Genomic DNA, 12291 nt, shown 5'->3' with positions numbered 1-12291 from the left:
AAGGTTGCCCATTGCCTCTTTTCCCCCATGTTTTGAAAGAAATTACACCAATTTGCACGGGGTTCAAAGGTTAAAATATTTGTGAAGTGCAATGACGGAAGGTTTCCAAGAGTTAATCTACAGATAATGCACATCATTTTTTTTTCAAAGTGGCCAATTATTTGGTTGAAGAGTAGACAGAATTTTAGTCAACCAAGACTTTCTTTGTTTGATTACAGCCCTATTAGACAGCTGAATGAAAACTGTCTGCTGAAACTGAAGCCTGTCTTGAGTGAAAGTCTGCTGAGCTTTGCCAGACCCCAGTGAGAGATGCATGAATTGTGGGCAGGTGCTGCCAGGCTAAAGAGAACAGTCATTGTTTAAAAGATAGAATTTCTCCCACCTCACCCACATTGTATTTTTATCATTTGGAAGAGATGGAAAAGTGGCTCATTTTTCCGAGACGCTAGAAACCATAAACAGGGAGGCAGTTAAGCAGTGATGGTGCTGTTGGACTGTTTTGCTTTTTTCTGTTTTTCATTTGATATTTTTATATTGCTTCTATATTTTTATCTTATTCTATATAAACTTCCATATTTTTTGCGTTGTTCCTCCAGGTTAATTGTTTGGAAACACCAAACAAACACCAAGTCAAATTTCTTGTATGTGCAAATGTACTTGGCAAATAAAACCCGATTGTGATTCTGATTGTAATTGTGATAGTGCTTCATGGATCCTTGTGGAGAATAAACAGGTGCTTTAGGACAGGTCATTTATCATGTGGGTGGTGAAAAGAAATTGCTCTCTGCCCCGATCTTCCTTTTCAACATAGAAATGGCCTGTCAACCAATTAAGGTGAGGTTCAAAAAGTCTGCCAGTCAGTGGAAATCCTGGAAGGCATTTCTTCTCATTAGCGACTCCAGACACTAATCCTGAGGAACCATCCCCAGTTCACTGTGAGCTGGATTCATCTGACAGCAGCTGGGCCGATCAGAATCAAAATCAGAAAAAGAGCTTTATTTGCCACTTTACATGTCTTTTTACATCAAACCTGTCAGTCAGTGCCTTGCTTAAAGAGACAGTTCAGCCCAAAAATAAGAAATACTTGTTCCTCTAATAACTAATTTTAGCTAGGGGGTGACATACAGCCCAAACTTGATGCCTAGTGGGCCGGACCAGTAAAACAATCGCATAATAACTAGAAATTATGGAGAAATGTTTGTTTTTTTATAGCACCTCAGATCTGAAGTAATTTCATGGGACTTTTACTTCAGAATATTCCTATTTTTATACAGTAAGAATGCTTGATTTGTGTGTGTATATATGGTCAGAGGTGTCCACAGCTGAAATATATCAGTCAAATATAGGCGAGTTTCCATTACAGATTTGCGCAAAACTTAAGCAATATTTTCAAAATGTCGAAAAACACAATTGCAGGATGTTAGAGTGATGTAATGTGACTTCTCCTCTAGTAATAACATTCCAATGGACGTGGGTCGTGAAAGCAGTTACACAGTGAGATTCCCATCTCGAATTTCTGACACTATCAGATATTTATATGCCAGGCTGTCTATGATCACACCACCGTGACAACGGCTGTCCTTGCATCTCTCTCACTGTGCGACGTAGGACCACCGTTTTAGAGCCACGACCAAAGATCAAAGATATCACCACGTTTCTGTCAAGATGGTCATCTTTCGTCTGAGAGCCCAAAATTGCACAGTGTATACTGGGCTTTAGTCATAATCAGGGCTTGAAATTAACTTTTTCATGATGTATACACAGTGGCAATAGGGCTCAATATTTTAGCAGCCAATGTTATTATTTAAAGTGGGTGCTGTAGAATATGAGCATTATTGTGTCCACAGTCCAGACAACACATTTCACAACTTGAAGCCACAGAAACAGTCGTGATCCTGCAGGAATCCTCCTGTAGGCATACATTATATGTATACGCAACAATCAGACATTTTTGATGCTGGAATTGGTCTGGATGGCTGGTAAATAACGTCACTTCCATTGCCAAAATGTGCATGTTTGTGATGATGCAGACTGTGAAAGGATCTACACCTCTAACACTCTGCAACTCACACCAAAACTATCTAGACTGATAAACAGCTAAACAGGTCAGAGAATAATATGTATTTCTGATTTAAGGCTGAACTGTCCTTTTATGGGCCTTCATGTTAACTAATTATGCGTAGAAATGTGTTACATGTCATGTAGCACATGCTAATTTTATACCTGACATTTCTGTGGAGGTTTTTCACCACTGGTAGCGCTACTGAGGAGTGTTTCTGATTGATCTATTTTGTTAGTATCTCGCTTACGAGCACACGGTTGATATTAAACACTTTTAATCTGATGGTTTCATGCTCTTAGACTGATCAAGAGTGGGTGGCAGTAATGTGCCAAGAAATGCAATATTAATCCAATAAAGATAAGAAAGAAAAACATACAAAAAAGAACACATAATGATTGTTAATATCAACTATCTCTCTCACAAAGCACTTTGTTCCTACACTGTTTAATGTATGCAATTAAAACAAATAGCCCAACATCATTAACAAGTTCATCTCAGTCCACCAACCTCCAGTGTGAAGGAGAGCACCACGTCAGATTTGGACAGCGTGTTCTCGTCCTCCTGGCCCATGTCCATGATGGAGGTGTTGTGTCCGCGCTTCAGCTTCTGCAGCTTGAACTCTCCTCCCTTGGACACCGGCATGCTCTCCAGGTTGGCCATCAGCAGGTTGACAGAGGACCGCAGCTCCTCAATGTACATGGCCTCCATCTCTCTGGATGCAAACCTTGGAAACCTTCCACCGTGCTGAGTCAAACAGGAAAGCAGCCAATTCATTAAGGAGCATCATCCAACGAGTGATCAGAAGGAGATGAGAAAACAAATAGCAGCAGTTTGAAATGATGGTGCAGCCTAAAAATAAAGACAGTATATTTGCGCTGAAACTAAACTTTGACATGGATTTAGAGTAAACATTCAACTAAATCAGTAAATCAATAAATCATCCATTGACTCACCAATCCATCCAAATACCACTGTATCCATCCATTAACCAATCCATCCATCTGCTTAATTATCCATCCATCCATCCATCCATCCATCCATCCATCCATCTATCCATCCATCCACCCACCTATTTTCCATCCATCCACCCACCTATTTTCCATCCATCCACTTATTTATCCATCCATTCATCCATCCACTTATTTATCCATCCATCCATCCATCCATCCACTTATTTATCCATCCATCCATCCACTCATTTATCCATCCACTTATCCATTCATCCATCCATCCATCCATCATCCATCCACTTATTCATCCATCCATCCATCCATCTACCCATCTGTGTCTCTTACCCGAGCTATCTGATCTGCCATCTGCAGTCGTCCATCCAGCTCTCTCCTGATCTGCGCTGCCTGCTCATCAGGGTTGTCCAGCTGTGGGAACACACACAGTCACACAGTGCTATTAACAAGCTGAACCACAACAATAAATGTTCTGAAATAATAGTCATTAGATAATAACAACACTGATGAATCATTAACAAAAGAAAAAACTGACAGCAGATACTAGGGATGGAGGAAAAAATCAATGCAGCATCGTATCTCGATATTTTGTGTAGCAATATTGTATTGATGCACGGACGGCAAGTAATTATTTTTCATTATATAAACGATAGTATTGCAAACACAAATTAAATTTTTGGAAGCTTATTAGAATAATAAAACCAGTCACCACTGATTCATATTGCTGCTAAAAATAACAGACATAAGGAACTTTTTCTTTAAAGCTATATTGCATCACATGAAGTTTAACAATTTTGTCCTTTGGGGACATCATTCATGAAAAATGATATTAAATATATGTAACTGCAATACTAAACAGATCGCAAAATGTTTGAAATCACACTAACATTATATCGTGGATAAACTATAGTGGCAGTATTATATCATGGGGCCCCTCACCCTTACAAGATACCAAGAGCAGTTAGGTAGATTTAGTTATAGAGAATATGTTACTGAGGATAAAATCCACGTCTTTTTTAACATGTTTTTCATGAGCTTTATGAAATATGTTTTATTAACTAATCTACTAGGCACTCATAGATTTTACTGGTAATATTTTTTGCAATACTTAATACAATACATTGCAATACTGCAATACTAAATGTATGCAAAATGTATCTACAATCTTTTACTGTTTTCTTTTTTGGGTGTTTTCTGTTCTACATTGACTCACAACAGCATGAATCATGTATCTGTGGTTGTGTTCAAAATGTACTCACTTGTTTGGTCACTTGTAATGCTATGGAGCTTTTCTTTTTTTTTGAGTGGGTCCCCCTTTTGCTTCAGTTAACCCTTTGAAACCTCAGAAAATTGGCTTGAATTCTCCCAAAGTATGAGAAAAATTATTCCAAAATTAACAAGAAATTAGTATATAGTAAAAGAAAATTGCCTGAAAATTAGTACAAGGAAAAAAGGATAAAAGGGAAGACAAATGACCAGGAGAAAGTTTTATTTAAAGTGCTGCTGACATCATAACGTATCTATCTGCACACATGCAAACCAATAACTGCCCAAACTTTATCAAAACATATTTATTTCAGAACTCTTTAACTCTTTGTTTCACAACTTGACAGTGCCCGTTCAGCCACAGCTGTGAGGACCTGATGATGTGTATCTGTCTTCACTATCACTGAGAGATGATCTGCATCAGCATCACAGACAGAACAACCAAAACGCTGCCCAGCACGAATGAAACTTCCGAACCTTAACAGTATGGGACCTATTCTTTTACTTACTCATTTTGGTTGTCACATGTTACAGGGCATTGAGACAATATACATCATTTTAATTTTTTAAATAAATTATACAGATTCACTGTGCAGCAGGTCAGTGTCTGTATGATCATTTGTAATTATTTAACATACATTTTGTTTTTAATTTTATGGCTTGTTGCCATACTCACAGTGAAGAAAAAAACATGGGGGGAAGCCAGTGAGCAACAAATGAAGAAATGACACAAAAAGTAGCCAAAGGAAAAACGAAAAAAAAGGAAAAAAAGAACGAAAAAAACAAAGAAAATTATCTAAAAAGTTAGTAAAAAAAATAAAAGGGAAATGACCTGAAAAAAGTGTTTAAAATCATAATGACTTTGTAGCATAATTTTAAATAAGCAATTATGATTTTTCTTTTTTCACCTAGACATTTCCCCAAGCTTTTAAAAATATTTTTAAGCCTACTTATTTCTTGCAATTTGTGGAAAATTTTTTACCAAGTTTCCTTTTCTTTAAAAAAAAACAGTATCTTCATCTTCACATGGTGCAGAATGCTGCTGCAGCTCCTGGGCTCAAGCCAGTCATAGGACTAATAAATACTGTCTTTATTTTTCATTAGACTGAAACTCAGGTTCCCCCTCCTCCTATATAAACTACTGTTCCAAGGCATGCCTTATGTCCTCACAGGGGGGCAGATGGTACAGGAAGCGTGGGCAGAGAGGGCCGTTTGGAGCAGTGAGATTAAACAACCTACTGCAGAGGGAAGCCAGGAACTGTTTTATCTGACAGACAACCAACCGGGAACAATATGTCAGAAGACGGATACAGAGCGATATGTGTGACTTGCAGTTTTATCAGAATAATGTATGGTACGTCCCTGCATCAAGCTGTGCTTTTTTACTGCTTGTTCTTCCACATACGAAAAGTGATTCACTACAATTTGTATGTAATCCACGTCATCGTGAAGCGGTGACAATGTGATCTCTGCACTGCAGGCTGTCCCCCCCATCACAGGAAGTCGGGTCACATACTACAAAGAGCAACAAAGTCCACATAGGGAGGTGACTGAACCCCTGACTGTACTTTACCTAAGATATCAAATCAGCTACTGTATTAAGGATGCACTGCTGCCAAGCAGCAAACTCCTGGGTTGAAAAATGAAGCCAATACAAAAGTGCCATAAACTGCAGTTCCTTAACCCTTTGAAACCTAACTGAGACAAAAGAAGAAATGACACAAAAATATCACAAAAAAAGTACAGGAAGATTACCTGAAAATAGGTTAAAACAAAGCAAAAATGAAAAAGAAGAAAGTTAAAAAAAAAAAAAGAAAAAAGGGCAAACAAGACTTGGAAATAGTGCTTTAAACATTATAGTAATTGTGTAACATAATTTTAAATATATAGTTATAATCACTCTACATATATTTTTCCCTGGCATTTTTCTTTTTTCCCCTAAACATTTTTCCCCACACAAGGCATGCTGTGGCTGAGTGGATAAAGCAGGCACCCCATGAATGAAGGCAGTGTCCTTGCCGCAGTGGCCTCAGGTTTGACTCCCGCTCATGGTCATTTGCTATATGTCTTCCCCTTTCACACTATCAATCTGTCCTATCTAATAAAGGATAAAATGCCAAAAAATAATCTAAAAAAAACCTAAAAAACATTTTTCCCCACACATTTTGTTAAGGCTTAAATTTATACATTAATAACAGCGGCTGCTTTGAGTGACAGGCTGTCTACTGATGGTGTCCTCAGTTACTCATTCAGCACCACCCCTCACTCCTCCACAGCGCCAGCCTTTCACCCAAATTTTGTCACTTCTGGCACCAAAAACACAAGATGGTGATGGCCAGAATGCCAAAACTCAGGCTTCAGAACAGGAGTCCGCAAACCAAAGATGACATCACTGTAGCATCATTCATTATTTTTACAGTCTATGCTTGCTACAGACACCAACTGATTTTTTTTTCTTTTCCCAAGGTTCCCTTCTCAGGATCTGTTTCACGGGTGGCTGTGGCTTAGGAGGTAAACGGGTCATCCACTCATCGGAAGATCAGCAGCATGATCCACGGCTACTCCAGTCCTCATTTCAAAGTGTCCTTGGGCAAAATACAGAGCCAATTTGCTCTAGTTATCCTCCTGTGTCGACTGTTAACATTCCAGGATGCTGCAATCAACACTGAGATGTCAACAAAGGCACATGGTTAGGTTAAGGAAAAAACATCATGATTTGGCTCAACATCCATGTGGAAGCAAACACCAGGCTCCCTGGTGAGAGTCAAGGGTTTGTTGGACCCTCCTGCCTTACACAGACCTTCCAGCTCCTGATAAGACCAGCAGTGATTCAACCTAATGCTGTCCAGCGGCATATCATACAGTCGTGACAGGTTCATTCTGGCCGCTTTATCAACTGACACCTCCCGACCACGTATAATACTGCAGTGCCAGGACAGCACAGAAGGTTGCGTCTGGTTGGTGTGAATGTGTGAGTGAATGTGATTGTACTTTTAAAGTCCTTTTTAGTGGTCAGAGGACTAGAAAGGGGCTGTAAGCTCAAGGCAATTTTACAATTTTCCGCTTGTAAATATGCGCATGCCTGGCTTTTATGTTCACAGGTTTTGAGACTAATTAAACGCCACATAATGAGATGTGTGACTACAGGGCAGAGCAGAGACAGAGCACTGAAGTCCAGTCACTGAGATGCAACTAATCTCCTGAGGCAGCCCTGGAGACCCTCGCAGTCACCTGAATCAGTGGGTAATTTCAGCTGCGGCTGATGGTGAGTACAGGTACCTCACAGTATGTGTTACAATTCATTTGTGTCACACAGCCTAGTGTGGGACAAAATCAGTAATAGATTAATCTAATAATCCAGTTCAAAACATATAAATACAATTGAATACTGTGATGGGGATTCACAGTGCCCATAAAATAATTGACAATCTTTCAACATTTTGTTATGCTAATCAACAGACACATTTTTTTTTTTTAATTAACCCTTAACCCTTTGAAACCTGGGCAAATTGGCTTGATTTCTTTCGAAAACATGACATGAAGGAAATGAGCATGGAATTAGAAAAAATTTACAAGTAAACAACCTGAAAAATAGTAATAAATTAATTAATTAATTAAATAATATGAAAAAACAGAAAGGGTAAAAAAAAAAACAAGGAAAATATCGCTAAATAACAGCCAAAATTAAGTTGACAATTTTGAAAAACAATTTTGAATTTATTATAATGGTAATTATAAATATAGCTCTATGGACATTTTCCCCCAAGCTTTTTTTAAGAATAATTTTCCAAGCCAATTTTCTTTCAGCTTATGGGATATATCTTGCCAAGTTGCTCTTTGCGTTTTTCGCCCATATTTTTTAAAGAAATCAAACCAATTTGCCCAGGGTTTAATAAAAGTTATCTGCCTTTGTCAAGTTTCCTTGGAACTTTGAGTTAGCAGCAATATTCAAGTCCTGCCACAAATTCTTGGTTAAATTGAATTCTCCCTGTCACTGCAGGACATTTGAAGATACTGTGGAGCTTTGGCTTTCTGTCTGGAGTCGCTGTATCATCTCTCTGAAGTCCTGTGCGTTGTCAGACTGCAGCAGGTTTTTTTATATCACTGCCTACTGACACATCCCTTCCAGGTCCTCCTGCAGAGAAGCCTCCCTACAGCATGGCGCTGCCACCACCAGGCTGATATGAAGTAAACATGGTGTTTATTACCAAAGTCAAAAAGCTCATTTTTGGATTACCCAGGGAACCTTCTGCCACTCTGCCTCAGCCAAGGAAGCCTCCTTAATGGTCTGTTCACCCACAGATGTGACAGTGATGGAAAAATCTTTTGAGCCATGTATTTGAGCAGAAGGATGTGACTTGTAGTGCTCCAGCAACATATAACAGGCACAGATTCTGAAGCAGAGCGTGCGGCGAAATAGTTTTGAGGAGATGCATCGTGGATGAGCTTTCAAACTGCATCTGGTGACCAATGAGGGACAAACAGAGCCCTGCCTCTTACTAAAACAGCCTGCACAGCAAAGGCTGCATGTTAGCAGCATGTTAGCAGCAACAGCTTCTGTGTCTACAGAAGATGCATTCAGGCACAGTTTTCCATCATCACTCAGAGACACCCAATCAGTGTTGTTTCACACATAAGAGAGAAGCTTTGACATGAGTAAAAAAATAAGCTTTGGTGCATACAGTGTGAGTGAAATGTGAGCTGTAGCACTTCTGGGGTAGATGGCTGTATTTATTAAAAATGTTCCATCAGACATGCGAAATACAACTCAAAAATTTGACTGAACCGCATCTTCCTTAATCAACATTTCCTATTGTTGCTGCTTTGCATTAAAAGCATTCCAACAGTGGACCAACTTTTTCCTTTTTTTTTGTAATCTAGATTGGGATCCACTGTGGGACAAATGGCTGCAATAAGCTTCCTCCAAGCGTCACAGCTCCTTAAGCGAACCAATGGGAGGCTTTTATTGTGCAGGAGTTATACGAAATGCAATGCATTATCACTCAGTACATTTACATAAAAAAGTGGAATTATTGTGTTAGTCTGACTAAAACTGGACTTTTAAAATACATGTTAGTCCAACTGAAATCGGACCAAGTGGAATTTCTTGAAATTAGACTAACATACCCAGATAATATGATTGAAGTCGAGCTATCCCGTCATGTACACACCTCAGACGGACTTAAACTGAACTCTGCCGCCTCCCTCTGTGTTTACAGATAGGGGCTGTGCATTACTTATTTAGGGGAAAGGATGCTGCAAAACGGTTAAGGCAGTTTAAAAAAATTGTATGCACTGAGGAGTGAACTGTGTTTTTTAATTTTGTCTTAGGTAAGGGACATGCAACTTTAAAAGGTAGTTTTTTATAATTATTTTAAATAAAAAAGTCCCTTCCTCTGATAAATAAAGTGCAGTTCCACAACACCATCACGGAAGCTAAGTGATGTCCTGCTGAGGACGGGGCGACAGCAAAACATACTTTAGCCACCTAAAAAAAAAATCAGTATCTAAATCTTTGGCATGTGGTGGAGTAAAATCTGGTGCAGTCTGCTGTTTTTGACGGATTCAAATCCCTGTCGGTAAGGGCTGTCTTACAGCAAGGTAAAGCAGTGAAAATATTCTAAATATAGCATAGGCTACACTTAAACTGATATTGATTTTTTTTATTAGCAGAGACGGTAAATAATTGAGATTGATATGTTATGCCTTTGTTATTTTTTATAAAGTGCTGCTGACACATATGTTTTATGTCACGCTAGAGGCGAATGCGTTTGTGTTAGAAGTCATGCCTGTTTTGCCTTTTTAAATTATGGGATGCCATGATGAAGTGTAGTATCACATACTGGAGAGGAATGATGCCACCGTCAGTTGGTTCTGTGTATAAGTGCAGAAGTGGTGTAAAGTGGGGACTTTGTTGTGGCCATATAGCGTCATCTCTGTGTAAAAACAGCTTCTAAGAAACAAAAACATGGGAAAATAGATTGAAGAATCCTACAGTTATCTTTAAATGCAAACATCCACACCACTATAGAAAAATGGCATTAGAGGCCTCCCATGCTAGTGCCCATTTCAGATGTCGAGTTGGCTCTAGTCAGATTTATAAATGTGCCATATACGTTTCATTTCCACCCTACTGAACCCAGAGACTCATTTTCTGCCTGGAAATGTTCTCATATCCTTTCACTGATTGGTACTTTCTCAGCTTGATTGTACTGACAGACAGGTAAGTAGAAAAGAGAACAGGCAGGTAGACAGGGCTGATGGTATTACACTCTCTCTCTCTTTCTCTCTCTCTCGCTCTCTCTCTCTCACCCATCTGTCCTTGCCATTGATTTTCTCCCACTGTCTGCATTAACATCTTGCCAGAACACCCACCCCTACTGTTACCACTGACTGAGGAGCACGTTTGAAATATTGCTGTCTCCCATGCATTCATGACACACACACACAACACACACACACCAAGATATGCACCACAGAATATGGACAAAGTGTGCAGAGTAACAATGTGCGTTTACTCGCATGTTGTAATTCTCTGATATCCAGAAAAAATAACACGCTGACATCACACAGGAGACAGGAGACAGTGAAGCTGCAGCCTGTCTTTTTTTTTCAAAGCCATGCTGCCATGTTTTTGCTTTTCTGTCTACTTTGTTGTGAGTAGGGTTGCTGTGAAAATAGTGCGCCATGGTATGAAGCCAAATTCTTGATGGTCATGACACTGTGTACATTTGTTTTTATATGGTATTTTTAAAAAAAAGCAAGCTGAGGAGAAGGAGGAGAAGTAATAGGATAATCACACCTGTGTGCGCCAGAATTTACACTACACATTTTTGTTGTTTTTTTTATTTTATTTTATTTTTTTATTGGCACTATGGCCATTAATATGAGATTAATATTATGTTTTCTTAATTTACCCTCAAAAATTTTGATGTGATTTCTTTCAAAAACATGGGAAGAAGGCATTGTGCAACTTAACAAGACATGGCAAAAAAATTCACAAGAAATTAAGTTAAAAGTTACAATCAAAGTACCTGAAACTAGGCAACGAAAACAAAAAAAAAGGTAAAATCAAAAAGAAAATTACGGAAAATATTTGTGGAAAATTTTTATTAAAAAATATGTGTACATTTTTTAAGTAACAGAATATTAAAAAGATAATTATAGTAATTATTAAAATAGTCTTCTGGATATTTTTCTTTTTTAACTACCCCCTTTAAAAAAAAAAAAATCTGGGTATTTTCCTGTCATATTTTACTAATTTCTTGCAATTTGTTGGGACATATCTTGAAAGGCAGATGACATTTATAACAAGGTCGAATAACACCTAAGCGGTATGTTACACCAGTGGGCAGCGTGAGTTTATTACGAGGTTGGACGGAACCTGTAGCTGCAGTATGATACTTTGCTGGACAGTGTCTGCTTGAAAACCTGCTGGCAGCAACGTAATATAAGGACTAACACCAGACTTTCACCAGCAAACCTAGTGTTTACTTCCTGTGTGATAGTAGAGCCTATCCATGTTTCCCCTAAACCTTACCATGTACTACTGTTGCATAGGGAATTTAACAGAAATACAAGGTGTTTCAACTATGCTGTAAGTTTTTTTTTTTAAAGCATGAGCAGAAACTGTACATTTCCTGTGAAAACAGAAGTGTACTTTGAAAAGACACAATTTAACAGATGCAAACTGACATACAGTCTTGAATCATCAACACCAAACTGGATGAGTTGGGATGAGACTGTGTTTCCCAAACATGGCATCACTTTTTGATGTGATATCTGATCGCTTTTAACATAAACACAAAGGCACAAAGCAGTTCATTTTTTCAGCTACTGCGGTAGTTCTATCTATCTATCCCGTGAGAAAAGGCAGTTCAGTGAAGCAAAATAAACCCTCTCAACCAAATGTTTCGCTCTCTGAGTCTTGATCAGCAGGGAACAAAAAGAACGCGTGCTGAAAGCCTCCAAAACAAAAGATCCAGTTACTATGTTGTC

General features: G+C 38.6%; 1 protein-coding gene across 1 annotated transcript in view; it reads right to left on the bottom strand.

The window, feature by feature from the left end:
• Positions 1-12291, bottom strand: part of cadpsa (Ca2+-dependent activator protein for secretion a) — a 200869-nt gene that overhangs the window by 127375 nt on the left and 61203 nt on the right. Inside the window, 2 exon segments of the mRNA XM_042495019.1 lie at positions 2570-2806; positions 3358-3438. Of these exon segments, the coding sequence (XP_042350953.1) occupies positions 2570-2806; positions 3358-3438 (318 nt within the window).

This window comes from Plectropomus leopardus, chromosome 2 (assembly GCF_008729295.1).
Source record: "Plectropomus leopardus isolate mb chromosome 2, YSFRI_Pleo_2.0, whole genome shotgun sequence".
NCBI lineage: Eukaryota > Metazoa > Chordata > Actinopteri > Perciformes > Serranidae > Plectropomus > Plectropomus leopardus.
The sequence above is the reverse complement of the archived record's forward strand: the minus strand, read 5'-3'. Positions and strand labels throughout refer to the sequence as shown.